Source organism: Zootoca vivipara, chromosome 12 (genome assembly GCF_963506605.1).
Source record: "Zootoca vivipara chromosome 12, rZooViv1.1, whole genome shotgun sequence".
Taxonomy (NCBI): domain Eukaryota; kingdom Metazoa; phylum Chordata; class Lepidosauria; order Squamata; family Lacertidae; genus Zootoca; species Zootoca vivipara.
The window spans coordinates 4,293,598-4,315,984 of NC_083287.1; the positions used below are offsets into that span (position 1 = coordinate 4,293,598).

General features: G+C 42.4%; 1 protein-coding gene across 2 annotated transcripts in view; it reads left to right on the forward strand.

Moving 5' to 3' along the window:
• GLI3 (GLI family zinc finger 3) overlaps window positions 1-22,387 on the forward strand; it is a 251,261-nt gene that overhangs the window by 164,509 nt on the left and 64,365 nt on the right. For both annotated transcript variants that reach the window (XM_035129597.2, XM_035129598.2), the window contains exons 6-8: window positions 5,880-6,085; window positions 11,197-11,343; window positions 19,938-20,139. In XM_035129597.2, coding sequence (XP_034985488.2) covers window positions 5,880-6,085; window positions 11,197-11,343; window positions 19,938-20,139 — 555 coding nt within the window. The remainder of the gene's footprint in view (window positions 1-5,879; window positions 6,086-11,196; window positions 11,344-19,937; window positions 20,140-22,387) is intronic.

Sequence of the window (22,387 nt, forward strand, 5' to 3'; positions counted from 1 at the left end):
CATTCCATCACAGAATAGGCCCATTCTCGTCTTGCCATCCTCCAGGCGTCTCGTGGAGGGGGAACACAAAGAAGAGCCTCAAATGATGAGTGCAGGGTCCAGGTTGGTTCGTATGGAAAGAGGCAGTCCTTGAGGTATTGCAGTCCTGAACCATTTACGGCTTTATAGGTCAAAACCAGTACTTTGAATTGGGCCCAGAAACTAATTGGCAGTCTGGCCAGGATCGGCGTTATATGCTGAAACCATCTTGCCCCAGTGAGCAATCTGGCCGCTGAATTCTGCACCGCCTTCAGAAGCAGCCCCATGTATAACGCATTGCAGTAACCTACAGTTTTAGTTACTGCTTTATCTTGGTTCACTTCCTATCATGACTTGGTTCAATTATTTGAATTATTACTTCAGCAAAATCCTTTTAATGATGCATCTTTATTTACCGTGTTTCTCATATTATAAGACATGTCTTATATTTATTTTTTCCTCAAAAAAACACACTATGGCTTATTTTCAGGGGATGTCTTATATTTTTACTCCTCCTGCTGCCATGGCCAGTATTGCTGCTGTGCCTATCACTATGTCTTATTTTCGGGGTATGGCTTATATTCCTTGAATGCTTAAAAATCCTGCTATGGCTTATTTTATGGGTATGTCTTAAAATATGAGAAACAGGGTATTTACAAATGGTGGTCCCAATTGCCTAGATGGATCTGCAGGGTGGGCTGAGGCTGTCAGAGAGCTAGAGTGTTAAAATAGATTATCTTCCTCTGCATAGCCTTACTCTATTGAAATGAGTTTTTAATAGGAAATTATAGAGCTTTGCTTCCCAATAAGAGGAAGAGTTAGCTGTTAACCACAGAGGGGGTCAGCAGGACCTGAGCCCCATGTTTCATCAAGGGAGGAAAGAATTGATATCTTCTCTAGTTTGGCTTCAATGATGGTATAGTAGATATTCTCCTCCTAAGTTGTTGACTATGAGACTTGCGCATTATTGGTCTTCACTCCCATGTATGAGGTTATGGAGCCTAGCTGAGGTTAATGGACTGAGAATGTTGGAGGAGCCAAGGAATCCTAGAGCGAATCTTATTCAGGTCTTATTCCATGCCCAGGAATGCATGGAAGGAGATGCAAGACTCTTCTTACCATCCTCTTGGCTGCAGTCTCACATCTTTGTACAGTCATACCTCGGTTTAAGTACGCCTCGGTTTGAGTATTTTCAGTTTAAGTACTCCGTGGACCCGTCTGGAACGGATTAATCCACCTTCCATTACTTTCAATGGGAAAGTTCGCTTCAGGTTAAGTACGGACTTCCGGAACCAGTTACACTCATACCTCGGGTTAAGTACGCTTCAGGTTGAGTACTCCACAGACCCGTCTGGAACGGATTAATCTACTTTCCATTACTTTCGATGGGAAAGTTCACTTCAGGTTAAGTACGCTTCAGTTTAAGTACTCCGCGGACCGTCTGGAATGGATTAATCCAATTTTCATTACTTTCAATGGTAAAGTTCACTTCAGGTTAAGTACGCTTCATGTTAAGTACAGACTTCCGGAACCAATTGTGTTTGTAAACCGAGGTACCACTGTATGCTAACCTGAAGGCCTGGAAAGGGATTCTTCGTGTTTTCTGCTGAATGCACTTAGAATCCTCCCTGCAGTTGGGAGACACAGTTGTACAGGATTCCTGATAGTGGGGCATATTCAGCAGAACTCTCAAAGAAGCCCCCTCAGACTTTCCTGCTCAACACATAAAGGTTGGATCTGGAACTAGCAGGGATGGAGATGTTGGATGTGGGTTTGGGTTGCCCTACTGCAATTCCTTAATATGTTTGGGGTAACACTTGAGTAGGGCTGAGGATCAGAATCACTAGGACAGAGGGTAATGCTAGGGAAGGCAGGAGGTTTGAGAAGGGATAATTTTGCATGTTAGTTGGAGTAGCAAAAGGATGGGGGGGGATAACACATATCATATAATGTCTTGATATACCATTATGCATTTGTGGAAGCTGATACATTGGCTTACAACTGAACCAAGTGCTTCCCCAGACCCAAAAACGTGAGCCACTATTTAGAAACACACAGCACTTTTTCATGTCCCCAGAGACTCTTGATAAAACCATGCATATTTTAGCTTTCCTTTAAAAACATTTTGCTCACCTTCATGTTAGCAGAAAATGATGGCACCGGCATATTGCAATAGAAAACCCCAAAGGAAAAATAAAATAAAGTCCTACTTAAATTATTTATAAAAATAAGGATTTTGGGAGTCATTCTCATTATTTTCATGAGCCTGATGTAAATCTCTTGACAAAGCAGTCACAGGACTCATGGTTAACTTGCCTGAGAGCCTGCCTCACCCTCAACAGAGAACTCCTCCTGTGGTTTAGCTGTTTATGATCCCTGCAGATCTTCGTTTAGTTAGTTGGCTATTGCCTTGATAAATGTTTGCAAAGATCAGTTTAGTTTGCATTTCTGATCATTTTAGCAAGTTCACAAAAGCTGCTCTGTCCGGCTGCCTGGAGGAAAGTCAAACTCACTATAGATGACCAGGTGAATGACTCTTTACCAGGTTGGGTTATGAACTAATGGATTTTATTTATACCTTCAGACAGAACTCGTTTTTTTGTGTGTGTTTTTTACTTCGGTACAAACCTAGTTTTGTAGAAACTGTAAAAATGAATATAATGCTTTTTTCCAAACGGAAGTTGAAGAAAACTCACTCTTAATGCGGTCAGTTTGCTTGTTGAGTAGTGAGAAACCCACCTTGGGACTCTTCAGTTTCTTTTCAAACATGCACTTATTTTCTTTTCCTTCGAAATAATACTTGAAGTCAGCAACATCAAAAGAACTTGCTGCCCTTGGTGGTTCTCTCAGCTGCTGCCTGTGACTCTACTGTGTCTGTCCTAAATTAATTGGAGAAAACTGGGCCAAAAACCATTTAGTTGAGGTCAGCCAGTTGGGGTGCTGCACGTTCGTGACAAGCTTGATGAAAAGCCTTTGCCAAAGAGCAAGCAAGTTGGCTGAGACATTCTAACAAAATGGCTTCTCTGTGCAGCTTTTCATACGCTGGCATCCCAGAGTATCCCATCACTGAAGTATCGTGTCAAGGGCCATTGCCAGGCAGGTGGTTCCCTTCTCGAAATCTTCCTCATTATGTTTCGGCAGCACCTGGATTTAGGGCGTCTTTCTTGCTTTCTCACAGTTCCATGTTTGCTGTGAAAAATGTCCCATTTCACCTGGCAATCATTGTGTGGTTAATTAAATTACTGGATTGTCAGTCTGGCTCCACAATGGTTTGCTTTGCCCTGTTGAAGAAAAACAAACATATGGCGCATCTTTGATCTATTGTCAGCTGGTTGTGAAATTGCCCAATCAAAAAAGCATCCTCAAAAGCTGTCTTGTAATAGTTAGCAAACTCAGGATCAGCTGGATATAATTTGTTCCCAATTGAAGTGGGACAGTTGCAATAAGGATGGGCTAGGAAGCTCATGAAAGAGGTAATAATTGTATTACTGTCATAATAATTTAAACAGTTTTTGCTCTGCCCTTCAACGGAAAAGCGGATTATATTTCACCAATAAAAACAAAATGTTCCAATCAATATGCAGTTATGTAATATGCAACACAAAGGAAAAAAGAATTAAGAGGGAAGGGGGAAAAAAAGCAGTTTCGGCCGCCATTTCTTAAAATTGCACAGTACTTCTTCTAATGACTAGCAGGAGTGAATTCAGTTCTGAGAGAGGAGATGCCAAATGGAGCCAATCTCTCCGCTGATCCATAGCTGTCAAGTTCTCCCTTTTTAAAAGGGAAATTCCCTCATGCTGAATAGGCTTCCTCGCAAGAAAAGGGAAAACTTGACAGCTATGCACTGATCTGATTGAATTATTGTGCTCCCCTTCTCTCCCTCTCAGGTGGCATTTCATGGATGGAGGGGCCTAATGGAGATGGCTGCCACCCCCCCCCCCCCGCAATCCAGTCCTGTTCCATCACTGCCCTGATGAGCAAATGTTATGTAGCTTCCCAGGGCACATATCTGTTAGAGACTTCAGGGCTCAGACCAGGAAGCTAAAGGTTGGCACCTCGCCTAGTGAGCACCTAACTCCCTCAGAGTCCTTTTGAGGCACAAAAAGAAAATGAGTAGTGCAACACTGCTATGATTGGTATGGGCCCCTTAGAGCAGGGCTGAGAAACTCCCCCTGCTGCAGGAGGCACCCACCACTGAGTGTGCAAGGATAACTCTACCACTCCTTCCTTCCCTCCCCAGCTTTTTAATTTTTATTTTAAGTAAGCCCTGACATGGGGCAAAGGAGGCACCTCCTCTGGCTAGCAGGCAGTGGTGGCAGCCTGAGCAGAGGTGATGGTACTCCATTCCGGAATGTTCCACTAGAAAAGAAGCGCAGGGTGGGGGGAGAGACTTCATCCAAAAGCTCTACATCAGGCATCCCCAAACTCAGCCCTCCAGCTGTTTTGGGACTACAACTCCCATCATCCCTAGCTAACGGGACCAGTGGTCAGGGATGATGGGAATTGTAGTCCCAACACAGCTGGAGGGCCGAGTTTGGGGATGCCTGCTGTACATGTTGGGACTGGTAGCTCAGAAGGATCAAGGTAAAGCAAGCTCTGCTCCCTCTCATGAAGGTCTTTCTCTTCTACAGTCTACTGGGGCTCCTCTCACACTGCTAGTGAATACTTTAATTTTGTTTTTCTATATGAGTTAAACATATGTAAACTGCATTACGCAGAATAATCAAATCTGTAATTACTGAGGTGATCCTGCCCTGATTGCAACAGTCACCATTAATGTTGCTGTCTCTAATACGCTGGTAGAGAGCATATGGGTTGCATGCAAAAGGGCGGCAGTTCAGTCCTCAGCGCCTCCAGGTCGAGCCGGAAGAGACTTCTGTTTGAAACCTAGAGAGCTGCTGTCAGTCAGTGTATACAGCGCTGAGCTAGATGGATCAATGATCTGTTTCCGTCCCAGATAGCTTCTTATGTTCCTGTTGGATGCGACTGGGTATAAGTGTTATGTACAGTGGTACCTCAGTTTACGAACTTAATCCGTTCCAGAAGTCCGTTCTTAAACCGAGGCACGCTTTCCCTAATGAGGCCTCCTGCTGCCGATGCCCTTCCACTGTTCGGCTTGCGTTTGTAGACCGAGGTGAAGTTCACTAACCGGAACACTACTTCCGTTTTGCAGAGTTCGTATAAGGAATAGTTCGTAAACAGGGCTATTCTTAAGCCAAGGTCCCACTGTATTTGTAACAGTCATTAATCATACAGACTACATAATATACATGTCATAGTCCTTGCAGGATGCATGATATTTGAGGCTGTAGGGTGCAGGGTGACAAACAGCTTTTTCATTTTAAAGTGTTGGTGACATACTTGCTAGCACTTTCAAAGGAGAAGGAAAAATATATTTCCTACAGCTTTTCTATCTGTGCAATGGGAAATATGCCTTGAGTCAACTAGTTGAACTTGGGTCCCATAGACAATCTTCGGGACAAATTAGGGACAACCCAACTCAGGTCCCATTGATTTCAACCAGCTTAGTCTGGATTCAACATTGTGTGTGTTGTGGATAACAGTTAAATTTAATTACAGGTAGGTAGCCATGTTTGTCTGGTGTAGTTGAAACAAAATTTAAAAAATTCCTTCCAGTAGCACCTTAGAGACTAAGTTTGTCATTGGTATGAGCTTTCGTGTGCAAACACACTCTTCAGATACACTGAAACAAATGTGCATGCACTCAAAAGCTCATACCAATGACAAACTTAGTTGGTCTCTAAGTTGCTACTGGAAGGAATTTTTTAAAAGTTAAATTTAAGTGAAGGTAGGCTAAAAACACTGAACATTCTGTATATTTTGTTCTCTTTCTGTTCTAGGCCTTCTGCTCTATCCGGTAGCCCAACATATTCGGAATTGCCGTTCATCAGAATATCCCCCCACAGAAACCCGGCTTCAGCATCAGAATCTCCCTTTAGCCCCCCTCATCCGTACATTAACCCTTACATGGACTATATCCGGTCACTGCACAGCAGCCCTTCTCTGTCTATGATCTCAGCGGCTCGGGGCCTCAGCCCTACAGATGGTGAGTTTCAGACCGGCTTCCTGTTTGCTCTCATTTTGGCAGCAGTTACATTAATCTTGTCAAAGGATCTCTTCAGCTCCTTCCAATCAGTTGCAGCAGGTTTGTCAAACATTTATTATGTCATAAATGTTTCAGTACTTCATCAGCCTATAGCTGGTCATTTGTACATTTCATTGAAACATCAACGAAAGGTACCATCTTGTTTGAAATTTTAAATAAGGAGATATATTTATTGCTTCTAACTCCTGCCTTTCTTCTTGCTTACCCCAGTGTAAAATAGGCAAGTTAGCAATGTAATGTGGTGGAATCAGTTAGTGGCATTTAGCCATAGTCTCGTCCCAGCACTTTTTAAAAGGAGACAAACGTTTTGTTTTCATTCCATGGGACTGTGATTGTTTGTATTAAATTTAATTTGGAAAAAAATGTAATTCTTGCCAAATTTTTGGTAGGCAAAACATTATGAAGACAGATCCCCTTGAATTCAGAGTTATAAACCAAGAGCTTCTTTATGTTTAAAAGCATAAATTATCTCAATCCATCTAAAGTTAGTCATTGCTAGTTTCCATTGAAACCAGTGGAACAAGTTAGTTATAACTAGTTTTTCCCATTGCTTTTAGTTGAACCATCTTAATATTAAGCCAGCTTTAAACTAGAGAGGGGCCATGTTATCAGCATAATTTTATTTATCTGAATCAATTAGCTTTTCTTTCAAGGTTTGGATTTTTTCATTATGAGTTGTACTTTTCACCCAACCCATGCTTAGATAAGAATACAGAAATCCAGCCTTGAGAATGGTTTCACATATATTATGCAGATTGATGGGGAAAGCAACACAAGTGAATGCAAGAAAGATTTTTGTTGCAAACCTCTTTCGCAAATTTCACATGTTCTAAAAATATGTGTTCATCATCAGGGGCAGCTAAGAAAATTACATAAATGTAACAAAGCTCCAGAAGCAATTAATGATTTTATATAAAAAGTTCTGCTCCCCAGCTGGTTTTGCCTTTCTGTCTCCTGCTGTGTGGTGCAACCCTCCTTCCAGTTGCAGGTCCATATAGATTGTCATGGACTGGTTAAACACAGAGGAATGGTGGGAGGAACCAGCTGGGGAATCACCAAGCAAAGAAGGCTCAAAGCCTGGGGAATAGTGGTGGGACAATGATGAGTGGTCAGAGGGAGAAGACAGGGAAGTGGAGGTGTCAGAAGCTGAAGGGATAACAGGGCTCAGTGAGTTGGGAGAGTCTGTGGCCGAGAGAAGTTCAGAATCAGAGGCAGAAGCTGAAGCAGGCAAATAGGAGGAAAGAGGTCAAGAGGCAGAGATGAGTCAGGCTAGCAAAGAGTCACAGGTCCCCCCCGCCGGTGCTATGACAAGCTCCTCTCCCTGCCCTGAATTCCCGAAGAAGTACAAAACAGTAGGAGCAAAGACAGTCTGCATGCAGGTAGCGTCTCTAATTGCTTGCAAGAAGTCCTGAAAAGGAGGAGACCTAGACTGCTTTTAGTCACAGCAACAGATTTCATAGGGTAGGACCTATGAGCAACTGTGCTCATTAGGCCCGAAACTCAGCCAAGGCTGTAAAGATTGTGTTTCACTAATAAAAAGTTAACTCCAGCTTTGAACTCTGGGATTTACAGACCAGCTTGCTCTGTGACATATATGCAGGCTGTGTGCTAAGCGTGTTCAGAAAGGGCCACCTTGGATAATTCATGATTTGGCCACGTCCTGAGAAATTCGCAAGACCAAGAAATCTAGAATAAACATTCTTAACTGATTTACTCATGTTGAGGGAAATGGAAAATTAATGATTGTGTGAACCCACCCAAAGTTAATGTTATAAAATAATGCTAACGTAGGAACATCTAAAATTCCTATGGAGAGAAAAGAAAATCAAGGTGGGTATTTCATCTGAGTAACGGGGGGGGGGGGGAATATGTATGCTGGGCTCTGTTAACTGTACAGTAATAATACTGTAATTTGAGTATTTAAAATGGTAATTGCTGCTAAATTGAGCTATAATGGGTCAAATTAGCTAGCTAGTGTGTATGGCAGACAATTAGAATACTATTTTAATTAAGGGAAAAGTGCTTCCCGCCACATATGAAAATGGCAGATTTACAAAACCGACAGTCTGCCTTTAGCTGAATTTGAAAAATGAGCTGTTCTCGCTGCCCAAATGGATAATACCGTAACTAATTAATCCTCACATATAAGAACATATACCTTATACAGATAATCCATTACTTATGGGTGCTTGTTCTTATGAGAATAAATTTTAATGACCTGTTGTCAATCAGAATTTATATTACATATGCTAGGCATTTGTAATAGTGAAAAAGAAAGTTTAGCTTTTAGTCTAAAACATTTAGTTAATTCCTCAAAACTTATAGGATGTCAATACCTTGGTATTTGTTGACATTTTGGATATCAGTTATATTATTTTTGGATATCAGTTATATATTGTTGGTCTCTAGATCCCCCTTAATCTACAGCTTCATATTTATATAGCAAATATGTAATTTCTAATTTTTGTAGGAATTGCCATTAGGAACTTAGCTCAGTTCGTCTACACCAGGTGTGGGGAACCTTTGACACTCCAGGTGTTGCTAGTCTACAATTTCCATCATCCCTGGCCATTGGCCATATTGCTAGGCTTATGGGAGTTGCAGTTCAGCAACACCTGTAGGGCCAAAAGTTCCCCATCCCCACACTTTGTGTACGTTGGCAGCCGCTCTCCAGAGCTTCAGCAAAGTTCCTTCACTGTCCGGCTTGGAGATGCTGGGGATCAGATGCACGGCATATTAGCATAAATGTGCACATGCTGGACAATCATATTAAAAAAGACCTTTTCTATGTCCCAGGTGAAAATGAAGAGAAATAACTCCAGTACTACAAAACTTAACTTTCCAAATAATGAAGTTTAGCAAGTTGCATGCTGGTTTCGTTTTTCACCATCTCTCCTGATCATTGCCTTTAGGGCAATCAGTTTAGGTTCCCCCTATGATCAGAAGAACACAGTTGCCCCTTCCCTGAGGCTATGGATTGCAGGGGAAGATTGGTAGTCATGGGCAATCTGTCTTTTCAAGAGGTCTCCTTTGCCACCACTGAGCTGCTTGCTGTGGGACTCTGGGAAGCATTGTTTGAAAAGCACCTAGCTGCAGAAATCAGCTAGCTCATACTGCAGTAGTTCTGTAAATCACCCTGCTCAGTAAAGCTAACTTCTTACCCATGTGCTCCTGTTTGGCTCTGTTCTTTGAGCAAGAAAGGAAAGTGAAGGCGTTTCTTCTTTTCAGAAGTAAAGCATCTTTCAGGGGAAAGAATGCCAGTAGTGTAATTTATCTTTATGTGCTCATTTCATGCCTTTGCAGGTTCTCCAGACTTGCCTTTTAAAGTTTTCAGCTAATGTTATTGTTAGTTAACCCAGACACTTATGTCAGAAAGCTCAGGAAGTATTTTAAGTGTGTCTGGAAAGATAACTGCTGTTCTCTAATACAGTAAAACTTTAAAATCAATGATTTCCTGGAAGGATTTTTGCCCCACTGTTTTTCTCCAACATTTTATGGCTGGTGAAGTGGTATAAGAAGGGTTTTATGCTGAAAATCCAACTAGTAATTCAAAAATACATTAAACATTCTTAGTTTGCTTTTCATTCCTAAGAAGTATAAAAGTTCTGAAAACTGGATTTTGAATAGATTTACTTTCCTAATGTTAAGGCATAATCTCACAATGACACAGGCTGGGGTCCAAAGAAGGGCTATGTATGCGGAAGAACTGTGCACACACTTGGAACATCCCTTGCTGTTTTTGCTGAACCAGTTCTGATTCCTAAAGAGATAAGCCACATTTAAAATTGCCCTGAGGTTTGCCTCTTTAGCCCCCTGCTCAGAAACTGCTTTTCGCTCAGCTCCATTCTTTCCAGACACATTCTTTTTTTTTGTAAGTGGCATCCTTTTTGACATCCTTACCATAGTAGACCACCTTAGTTTGTGCCTAAGGCAGGAAGCTGAAACCCTGATCCACTGTCCGTGTGGCGGTTGGGGTTTCAGCAGCTCCCCCAGTCTCTGCCTCCTGATTGGTACCAGCACCATTCCTCCAGCACCAAAGGTCCAGGTGTGTGGAAGTTCTGCTAGTGGGACTCCCACCAATAGTGGCCTATGGGAAGTCTCCAAATAGAGCAGGAGAGGGAAGGACTGAGCCAGCCTGAGTTTCACTGGATCCCAAGTTGGCCCCTCAGCCGTCAGGTGAGGACATTGGGCATGATCACTACACCAGATCCAGGCTGGTATTGAGTCTGTCTGGGATTTGCCTGACCTTCTGACCTAGCTTGGGTGAGCAGCAAGGCTGCAGGTGCCAGTGGTATCTCTTGCTGCTGCCCAGCCAGGGTGAAACTTGCTATGCCAACTTTTCAGTAACAAGGCGAAGGACATTCATTCCCACTTCTGCTGTTCACTCCCTTGAAATTCATTTTACAAATGCATATAGCAATAAAATTACTGCGTTTGATCCAGAGCAAGATCCACTTAGGTCCTTCTGAGATCAGTGGGAAACGAATTAGACACAGCTAACTTTTCAAATAGATTTCAAAAGGACCTAAATGCCGAATGGACCTGGAACTCTCTCCCACCCTCGGGAGGCTAGACTGGCTCCCTCCTTGTTGTCCTTCTGCCAACAGGCTTTTGGGAACTGACTGCTTTTAATGAGGGGGCTGGTGCCATGCTCTTTTTGTTTTGAGTGTATGTTTTTAGTAAGTTTTAATTCTTTTAATGTTTAATTGCTTTTTAATGATTTTTCAATGTTTTTAGCTATTCTTATTTTATCACTAAGCCGCTTTGAGTCCCTGCCAGGAAAAAATGGTGGGAGAAATATATATATAGCCACTAACCTGCTTTGGATCCCAACCTGACTGTTTGCCAGCAAACATATTGGTGAATTCTTCACATTACCACTTTGCAGGGTGTTTTGAAAACAAATACCTTATCACAGCTTGCATGATATTAAAAGGGAGGGGGGAACCACACAAATTGCTATCATTATAGGCAAGAGAAAGAAGAAAGTGAAACTCTGCATCCTGTTTGCCACATGTCATTTAATGAAGCTTTTTATGTCCCGTTTTTAGCTCCGCATGCTGGAGTTAGTCCCGCTGAATATTACCATCAGATGGCTCTCCTGGCAGGGCAGCGCAGCCCATATGCCGACATCCTTCCATCAGCTGCCACGGCAGGAGCCAGTGCTCTTCATATGGAATATCTCCATGCTATGGATAGTAAGTGATGTTGCTACCAAAGAGGTGAATTGAAAATTATGAACTCGGTGAAAACGCTGGATTGGCAAATAATTTTGAACGATGGGGTGGAGCTGTTTGTCAGTGGAGACACGAGACCTGTTATTATTGTCTCAGAGAACTGGCCTTCAGCTGGTGGTTTGAGACCCCCTAATGGGAGCTCTTCTGCAATGCAAAATACATGGTAAAAAGTTAAGAAATGAGCCCCCAAAGGCATGCGTGGGCTCTGGGTCTGAAAAGGCTGAAAATTCCTGGTCTGGAGGTTTAAACAGAAAGCAATTTTGGGGTGACTTCACTATTTTCATTTGTAGTGGCAGCATATTAGTTTGTGATCAGAAATAACCAGTGAGAGACCTATCATCACATGCCTGTTCTGATTCTTCCCACTTACTGGTATCTTTCTCTTGGCCCCTGAATCTGTGACACTGTCAATACTATTACAGTACAGTGGTACCTCGGTTTATGAACACAATTGGTTCCGGAAGACTGTTCATAAACTGAAGTGTTAATAAACTGAAGCGAACTTTCCCATTGAAAGTAATGGAAAGTGGATTAATCTGTTCCAGATGGGTCCGCGGCGTTCGTAAACCGAAAATTCGTAAATGAGGTGTTCATAAACCGAGGTTCCACTGTAATGTAAATGGCACTCTACAAGGTTTCATGAACCGTGAGCCCCTCCCCCAAGAAAAAAGGGGGAAAGTCTGTCTCAGAAGAACTTACATTCTGAATTTTTGCACAGAAGAAGCCCCAACAGTGGCATGTGTGTTAGGACAGAGCCTCCCTCCTGACACTGGCTTTGCTGCTGCTTACTTAGACGTGGCTGGCGTATGGCGGGGCAGGGACAAACGTGGGGCTGTGTGGGTGAACTGGTGGCCACAGTGGTGCACCCACATGACCCCAACCTTGCAACTACCCTGTTGCTACCACCTCCAGATAAGCAACATCTACACCAATGTCGGGAGGGTGGTTCTGTGGCAAGCACAGCTGCTGAAGAAGACAACAGAGGGGGGAGCTTTTACAGACAGAAACACCCACACGTGAATTGTCTACATGGAGGTGTTTGTCTGCAACAGCTAGCGCGGGCTCAAAACATTTTGCTGCCTGAAGCAGAGCACAAAATGGCAGCTCTCCCATTCCATGTACAGGACTGGACTGGCAACAGAATCTTCCTTCAGCACTGGTGAGGGGGCTGCATCCTTCACCACACCTGAGGGCCCCGGGTTATCAGACGGGGTGCTGGGCAGGCCATATCACACACAAAGATCTGTTCTTCAACAACTCAGCGCTGCCCTACACCTCCCAGCACCTGCTACCTACCGTAGGTGGGTAGGGCCATACCCGGAATCATAAAAGAGCTCCAAAACCTTCTTGGTCTTACTCACATGTGAAAATGTTCGGTGCATGTAGAATTGTGACCCTTCAAATGTAAATTTATAGATTTGGCAAAGTCTTGAAAAGGGAAATGCATGAGAAGCCATTTTTATCTGTGGCTCGATTGGAAAATACAAAACGTTCTTCAGTTTACTGTTTGCCAAATTCATTTTTACTGGATTTTCCCCAAAGGCCATTTTGTAGCATTTAAGTAGTTGTTATCTGTGCCATTATTCATTTTCCTTGTAAACATTATTTTTAAAGTTCTGTATCATTTTACACATTGCATAGAAGCTAGCACAGATAGGCCAGTGGACTTGCTGTTGAGTTTCTACAGGGAGTTACAGCCATTTCTGCTCCCTGGAGGGTCCATGTCACTGTCATACATTTTCACATGTATAATTAAGACATCTTAGGCATATCCTTGCAATGTAATTGCTCTCAACTCCTGGAGTTGGAAAGGGTTGAGAAGCAGTATGGTCATGCTGCCGCCGTAAGAGCTGGCTCATCTTTAGAGTTGCCACTGAAGACTGACCCAGGTATCACCAAAACCGTTACGGAGCTAAAAGAAGACACACATGAATGAGATATGTTTTTGGAACTGAAAGTAACACTGTTTCATTCAGTCCATGGAGAAGCTCCAAGTATAATTTGGTCTGCTTATATTTAGTTATAATTGCTTTGCTGCCTAATGCCTGATGATGAATACAATACTTAAATCTTATATTGAAGGAATAGGTACTAGACAAGTTCATACAAAGATAAACCAACTATAATATATGGGTATTGCTGAGATTCACAGAAAACCACTTGGTAGGATTTGGGAGATGGTAGGGGAGTGTGCATTGCTACTATCGGTCTGCATTGCAGATGGTTTTGTTATACAGTATATATGTCAGTATAATGAGATATTCCAGCCCCTCCCACACCTTTCAAAGGGCTACTTGAAGGCATGTGTGCTCCAAAGGGAAGGCAAAGGACAAATACACAAGCCAGGAGCTCATCTGTGCCTAATAACAATAAGTTCCTAGTTCTTGTGTATTACATATTTTATATTGCTTCAAAATACTGTTTCAGTTCTGAGCAAACTGCTTTGAGCTTCAGAAGAATGGCATACAAATGCCGGAAGGAAGGAAGGAAGGAAGGAAGGAAGGAAGGAAGGAAGGAAGGAAGGAAGGAAGGAAGGACTGGGGTTACATCCAGTTCATGTTAATGGCTTCTGGGTAGCTAGTTTGCTTTGTTTCATTAGGCATGTGTCAGTGACAGCTGGGGTGGCTCTTACCACGGTCACTGAATAGACTTAGCCCTTGGTGCCTTCTAAGTGAATCCACAGGGGCAGCCAGAAGCTTGCTGGCCACAGTGAGAACAAGATGCTGGGACTGGATGGGCCATTGGCCTGATCCAGCAGGTTCTTCTGGCATTCTTAGGTTCATGAGTTGGAGGTATAACTTCTAAAGCAGAGACCCTGCTCTACCTGTGCAGCTTCCCAGTGTGTTAGAACCCCGGAGCATCTTAATTGTGCAGGGGAGCTCCTTGAGTAGGAAAGTTCCCTGCTGCCGAACTGATCCCTCTAGCAGCTCATGGAAGGGACAGTGGCAGGGAGGAAGCAGAGCTAGCCTGCGCATCCTTGCTCTCCTTCACGGCATGAGGGATTTGGAATGCCTGGTGTGTGTTTTTCTCTCTTGCGCTTATCAAGCTCATCATACAAAGCTGATATTAGGAATCGAATCCACGCATGTCAGGGAGTCTAATTTGAAGATCCACACATATTGCCCAATCCCTCTCTGTGGCAATAAATGGGCATCTCTGAATATGTGCATTTGAAAGATGCTAATGTACCATCCATTACAGCAGAACTAATGTCTCAATTCCCATGCTGCATCCAGGGCAGGGGACATGTTCAAAAGGTCTCTGCGTGAGGGAGGGCAGTCTTATGTACAGGAACTCTGCGTAAAGGGGATGTCCAGGCCCTTTAGCTTCTCTCTTTCAAGCATCTGTTACATATACAATTTGCACCTCCTGAAGAGATGATTTAAAATATCATGTTAAAGAGCACTTTTTATAACTGGATGGACTTCGCTATACACCTCTGTGCCTATACATGCATATGACTCAAGACGATTTCTTTCCCCCTTCCTTCTGCTGATGAGTTGACTGCTGTCAGAGAGCCTAGTGGTAGGAACTGGGCCAGGCAGGGAGGTCAGTGTGCAGGGCTTTGCTCCTTCTGCCTCTCCTTTCGCTGAGTGTAGACTTTAGTTTGGGATGCTTCTTAAGGCGATGCCATTTACTTGAGCTTCATTACAGCATCAGCTCTTTATATTGATATTAACGACTGTTTCCTGTATTAAAAACGTACACAAATGCACAGCAGCATTATGCAAATTGCTTGTTTTCAAACTGTAAATATTGAATTAAATTAAGAGTGAATCGTGGGGAGGTCATGTAGCCTCACCTTCCCCATTTGATGAGAATTTGTTTAGTCAGGCAATAGGTTCTTTTATCTAAACAGAGGATGAAGCTAGCCTTTTACTTTGTAAAAACTAATTAAAACTATCTTAACTTGCATGGGTGTACAGTAAATTAATTGTCATTAAATAGGAATCTGAATGTCCTACCATTCATCATGCCAAAGAAGCTCCTTTCTTCCTTGTCAGAATTTTAGATGAGAAAAGGAAAAACAAAACAATTAGCAAGAAGCCAAGATTAAGATGCTAAAAACAACAACGAGAATGCTCGTGTTTGCATTTCATAGCTAAGTTCTACAATCGGTGCTGTGCAGTGCTGTCTAACAAGTCAGATGCCTTCTGCTTCATTTTGTCAAGAAAAGTTGCTTTTGGTAGTTTTTCTAATTATATGTTTTCAGATTACTGTGAGCCAGCTTCTTGGATACTCCCTGCATCTTGGATAACCCCTGTTGATCACCAAAACTAGGATTGTGAGTGCCTCGTGGCAGGGACTTGTCTCTTTTTGATGCTGCAGATATGTAAATTTGCATTAGTAATCTTCTTTAAGAATGTTCCAGGTGCCCATAAATAAATCTGTCTGTCCTGAGCTGCTTCATCATTGTGGACAGGAAAGATAACCGGAAGAAATCTGAGAGGGGCAGGAAAGTGCTAAGGGTGTAGCCCCACCTTCCTCCAGATGCACAGTCCTCTTGGGACATCATTAAGGGACCACATCACAGTGAACAATAAGTGTATTTTGCAACACCATCAGCCAGGACACTGTCGCCAGCTACCCACTGGCACCTTAATTATTTGCATGCTGAAAATTTGAGCTCTAGCTGCCAGGAAAAAAAGTTTCCTTTTCTACTATAGCAGGGAAAGTGTGTACTGTAAAGATAAAGAAAGGTGAAGCAAAGACAGATAATGGCATAGACAGAAATTTTGGCTGGCATTAACCCACCCAACCCTCAACTTGCCCTTCTTAATAGCCTCTGAATAAGAAGAGGAGGCGGCATAGGTCTGAGGTCGGGGTCTGAAGCAACAGCAAAGATGGATGCAGAGGCCAAGGGAAGGGAAGGTAGAGGGTAAATCAGACGGCAATGGAAGACAGTTGGTGTAGTGCCTGGTACTTGTTACCAGTAATAGTAACAAGTGGTACCTGCAACAAAAAGTTGCAGTGTTTATTTCTAGCGCTTCAGCCCAGAACCTCAGCATTTTATATCAATATAGTAAGGTGTGTAAGGGTGTGTGTTGCTATATAGTGCTGGGGGTGGGTGAGTTTTTTTAAACCTTGTGACACACTTCTACCAAACATTTAAATTCAGCATACTTTTGTATAATTAATTCCAATGTAATCATCTTATGGTCCACCAACCATGAACACATAGGATAATCTGTTAGGAGCTTGAGCAGGCCCATTTCCATTCTTCCTGCCCCACCTCATTTTCCATTCTGCCCCCCAAACTAATCCTGTATCATTCTGCACTTTAGCTGTTATCAGTTGTATACTTAAAATTTACAGTTTGCCTGGTTTATGATTCCTTTAGAACCTCTCTGTCTTTCTCGGTTCAACAGCTACCACCATTCCTTAAGTCCTTGGACCTCAATGTTGCTTGTTCAGCTAGGTGTGGGTTTTTTTAAAATAAAAAATCCAAATCTTTGAACTTTTATAGTCTTGCGTGCTTCTGCATGTATAGTGTTCCCACTGAGCATGCTAGAACCACTGCTGAATTTTTGGTTGGTCCCAGTTCATTTCCAGCCTTATAAGCCATGCTGTTAGGGATAATAATTCTAGCAGCAGTGGCTTTCATGCATAGGATGGAACAGATCAATCTCTTTAATTTTTTTTATCAAGAGAATTGTTATTTTGTGAGGGGTTTACCCCATATGCTTGGTGCAGCTCCTAACCAAGAAGTCAAAGGTCCCTTACAAACATTTCCTAGTTCATGTGGAACTCATCTAGTTATAGTCACAATAGGAAACATCTATTTTAGGGTTAAGGTCAGTATGCTTAAATGAACTATGGCATTTTAAACACACACACCCTTCCGATTTTTGTATTAATACATTCCAAAATGATACATACCTGATTGAAACAAAACGTAGCGTCACCCCTAAAAATGCTCAGAGCCCTGAACTTCTGGTGTTCAGTGAAGTAGGAAGCCAGTGTGGTCTGGTGGTTAGAGCAGGCACCCCAAGCTCAGCCCTCCAGATGTTTTGGGACTACAATTCCCATCATCCCTGGCCACTGGTCCTGTTAGCTAGGTATGATGGGAGATGTAGTCCCAAAACATCTGGAGGGCCGAGTTTTGGGGTGCCTAGGTTAGAGAGTGTCAGACTATGACCTGGGAGAGCAAGGTTCGAATCCCCACTCAGCTATGAAGCTCACTGGGCAGCCTTGGACCCGTCATTCACTCTTGGCCTAATCTACCTCACAGTGAGGATATTGTGAGGATAAACTGCGGAGGAAGAGAGCCCCTTGAAGGAAGGGTGGGATGTAAATGCATTAAATAAATTGGCATCAGATCCTACTGCCACTGGATGCTCCCTGGAGACTGTTGCGCTCGCTGGCACTGCATGGCAGTGATGGTATCTTCCTCGTTTGTTGTCTAATTAAAAAGAAACTGTTTAAATGTCACTTCTGCACTTCTTTGTGTCCTTAATTAAATGGCCTTTAGTTGTAAGCTTTAATAACTTTTTAAATCTAAGGCAAATAAAAAAAAAACACGGCCATTCTCAAGTATCAAAGCACTGTATTGAATTGAAGTAGCAGGCAGGCCCACAGTAACCGCCAGGCCTGTAAAATAGAGATGAAAAAGGTTAAATCATAAGGAGCCTGAGGAATAAAAAAATCTTTACATTCACTTTTAAATGCTGACTCGTCAACGCGGTATCCGGAGCAAGATTGGAACAACATGGAGGCATGCTGGTTATACAGATGTAGAAGAAGCAAGAGAAGAGAACCAAAATCCAGATGCCAGATAACTGACACTCTTGCTGGCAGCCTTATCTGTGGGGTTATGGCCAAAGAGAGTCCCCAAATGAAGTGCAGATGGGAACGTAACCAGAGATCAGATCATGGAGTGATAGAAGCAATAAAGCAAGCATACCAACTTTAAGACTTTGAACAAATGCACAGCAGGGGGAGATCAGGAGACTCAGCACTTTGTTGGTGCCCTGTCATGTTTATGCAATCGCCACCCCACAGTCTTCTTGGTCCAGACATCATTAGAGGCAGCATACTGGGCCGGGGGGGGGGGTATGTTTTCCAACCAATAGGACTAGACTTATTTTCTTGAGGTAAGGAGAGGGGTAGTACTAGTAGAAATACTAGTGAAGAGTGGGAAAAGTAGAACATTAAAGTGGGGATTTTGAATCCCTTGAATGAAAAGGATTGCCAAGATGGTTGGCAGAATAGATCTGCCACTTTGGGCATGTCAACCAAATGTGAATGCAGACCCACAAAGGTTAGCTGCATCCTTCAATCTTCCCACCAAACTGAACATAAAATCCCTTGGCTGGATCATAACCTGCATTTATTAGTGGAAAGGGAATCCCACTGTAATTGCTCTGAGAACTTCCAAGCTTCAATTTTTAAAAGCTGCAAAATACTTTCAGACCCACTTTTCAGAGGTATTTTACAAATTAAAATACCTTTCCAGAGGTATTTTACAAATTGTGTAATGAAGAATTGCAGCTGATATAGCCCAGTCATGTGAATAAATAGTGAAAGAGCTGCTCACAATCAATGAAAAAGAGCTGGTGTGAAAATAGTGTTTAAAGCAGGGCTACAAGATGCCAGATCTGGGGTGGTGAATGTGGCTCTGCAGGAGACCGTTAGACTCCCAGGACTTGCCATCGGTCATGCCTTCTCACCAACCCTACTCGGCTGCCTCGCTGAGTGATTCTGCCTGACTGGAATGTGTCATTGAACTGAGATAATGCAGGAGCCTAGATGGGGATGAAGGGGGAGCCAGCCATGGAATGGTCTTCTGGATTTTGTGTGGCTGGAATGAAGCGAAGACCCATTGCTTTGCTTGCTTTCGACTGCTTCCATCCCTGCTATGTGGCGCCTGGGAAACTGCCTACGCCCTTTGGCTGGAAAAGGTCTCCTGTCTGTCCGTTTGGGCTTGGCCATGGCTTTGGGAAAATCTCTGTCTCAGCCTGTTGGTGGGAAACTTTAAAAACCACTGGGAGCTCCTGGGAGCAAAGGTGAGATAGATATGTCCTAAATACTTTCAAAAGGATATTATTTTATTCACACTTATCTTGAGTTCAACATGGTTCGAACAGAAATTATGAACAAACTGAAAAGAGAATCTTGATCTCCATTTGTGTTTTAGAAGTCCTTGTTGGCTTTTTTCATTAATGTGTTAGGGCTTTGGGTTCGCTGGTAGCTCAGATTTGAACCACTCCGTCTCCTTGCTTCTAGTGAATTAATGATGTGAATGTCTAAGCAGCCATCAGATTCATAAATCACCAGAAATGAGAAGGATAACACATAAAAGTCTTTCACTTTTGTTTAGCAATTTATCATTTTGCTTGCACATTAATAAACAGAGCTCCCCTGAGGTAAGCAATGGAAAGATAAATTTTTCTTCCTAATTTTCTTAAATCGTAGCCAGTAGATCATAAGTGGAAAGAGTGGGCTTGTCAAAAGCATGTCGTACTGCTGTGGTGACTCTTTATATCCATAGCCAGTAGTAATAAATAAAGAGGGTCAGGTACTTGGGTAGATAATTGTTTTTGTTTACATAATAGGCGCCAGGTTTCCAAGTCCCAGGCTGCCATCTAGATCAAGCCGAAAGCGAACACTGCCCCTATCGCCTCTGTCTGATCATAGCTTTGACCTTCAGACCATGATCCGGACATCTCCAAACTCCTTGGTCACAATTCTCAACAATTCCCGTAGCAGTTCTTCAGCGAGTGGTTCCTACGGCCATTTATCTGCAAGTGCAATAAGGTAAGGGCTGACAACATACAGGGATGATTGATGTATATAAATTGTGCAAGAGTGAAATGCCTTATTTGGTGCTTTAGATACTTTTACTAACCACTGTTTATCGTGTCCCATCAAAAGGAAATTAAATTAAATTATAATTTCTAAATGAAGTTGCAGTTTTGAAAAGCTGATTTCTGAGATGCATTTAGTATAGTACAGCTTTCCAGGACAAACAAAAGACCCACAGCAAGCACAAAGGTGTTTGGATAAAATGCTTTGGGCACCACTTTTGAAGAGCATTCTAGTTGTGAAACACATTTCTGGTTATGTTTGCTCAGATGCATGTGGCCCTCAGTTCAACAGCATGTACCACTTACTAACTCTGCTTTGGAGGTAGTAGTTTTGGTGAAATATAAGGATGTTGGGAGGCTGCTGGATTTGAAAGATTAGACTTGATCTGCAAAACCCACTAAAATCACCTGTTGCAATGCCCTGGTTATCACATAGAGCTAAACCATGTTTTACACACACACACACACACACACACACACACACACACACACACCACATGCATGTATCCCTCTTGTTTTTAATTGTTCTATTGCAGAATTCATCACAAATTTTAAAAATGGGGTGGAAGAAATCAACTGCTCTTTCCAATTCTTTTCAGCCCCAAAATTATTTCAGTTTGGAATCTTTGCCGGAAATATGGTACAGCAATATATGTGGTGGAATCAGGTTAAGGTAGATTCAATAACCATCCATAGATAACCATCCATATGGTTAATCTAAATGTGTCTTGTACTTGACCATATGCTCATTTAATATTGTTAAGTTACAACCTTTATGCATGATCCTCATGTTTTGATTCAGGTAGGTAGCCGTGTTGGTCTGACACAGTCGAAATAAAAAATAAAATAAAATTGTCCAGCAGCACCTTAGAGACCAACTAAGTTTTTTCTAGGTATAAGCTTTCGTGTGCATGCACACTTCTTCAGATACACTGAAACAGAAGTCACCAGACCCTTATATATAGTGGGTTTTTCTCAGAAGGGTAGAAGGAGATGGGTGATTGACTCAGTGGGTATAGTAAACCTGTTATGACTGCAATTAGTCCTACAGGAAAAAGCAACGGATAGTATGCATGACCAAAAATAGCTTTAGCATATGTAATGAGACAAGAATCCAATATCTCTATTCAGGCCAGGTCTCTCCATAGTTTTCAGTTTAGTACTAAGTTGTACAGTAATTCTGCAACTTCTCTTTCAAGTCTATTTCTGAAATTCTTTTGTAATAAGACAGCTGCTTTGAGATCCTGTACTGAATGGCCTGGGAGATTGAAGTGTTCTCCTACTGGCCTCTTTGTCTTGTGATTCTTTATGTCAGATTTATTGATTTGTCGGATGTATGGATGGTTTGATTGTCTTCATTTTTCCTATCTGAAAAGTGAAGGATTCCCACATGCTTGTGTCATGTGTTTCAGTGCAGGAGAAATTCACAAACATCCCCTTCACATATTGCACAGGCAGTGTGAGCTAAGATTTTGCACAAGTCACACAAGTTCTGTTGACTTTTTTGAAGTAGATCTAAAACCATTCTCAGGGTGAAAATGCACACAACACATGGAACCAACCTCACTATGTTGAATTCTAATGTACTTTTCCTCTCTAGGATCAAGCTCTGAAAATAACCATCACTTTTTTCTTCTATCTTGACTCATTTTGGGCTACCTGAGTAGAAATGTGACATTAATAAGGTCTTGCTAATTGCAGGCTGATTTTTGCAATATCTAGTTTCCTTCACTTTGCTTCTTGGCTCAGATTAAGCTAAACAAAGTTGGGAAGAGATTAAGCAGTTGGGGGCCAAGAGGTTGAGGCAAGTTTAAACAGCAGGAGGAAGAACTAGAACACTCACTCCTGAAAGGGTTGGATGCAGGGAAAGAAAAATCAACTTGGTTTGCTTTGCTTTCCTAATCCACTGTTTATAAGAGGGGGATTGCTACAATTGACGTGATATTGAGAGTGACTCGATTTACATGAAGAAATTAGTTTACCTTTCTTGGATGTTTTTATTCTAGAAAACCATGAAGCTGAGGGGCAGCTTCCTATTGCAAGAGCATGGGCCCAAATCCTTTTTCTATATTGCTCAGGCTTATGCCCTTCCCTGGAATCCCAGTGAAACCAGTGGGACTTACTCTCTAGTAAATGGTGTTGCTCATGGATAACACCACAAGGTGTTGCTCATGAATAAACTGAGTTGTTCCTAAATG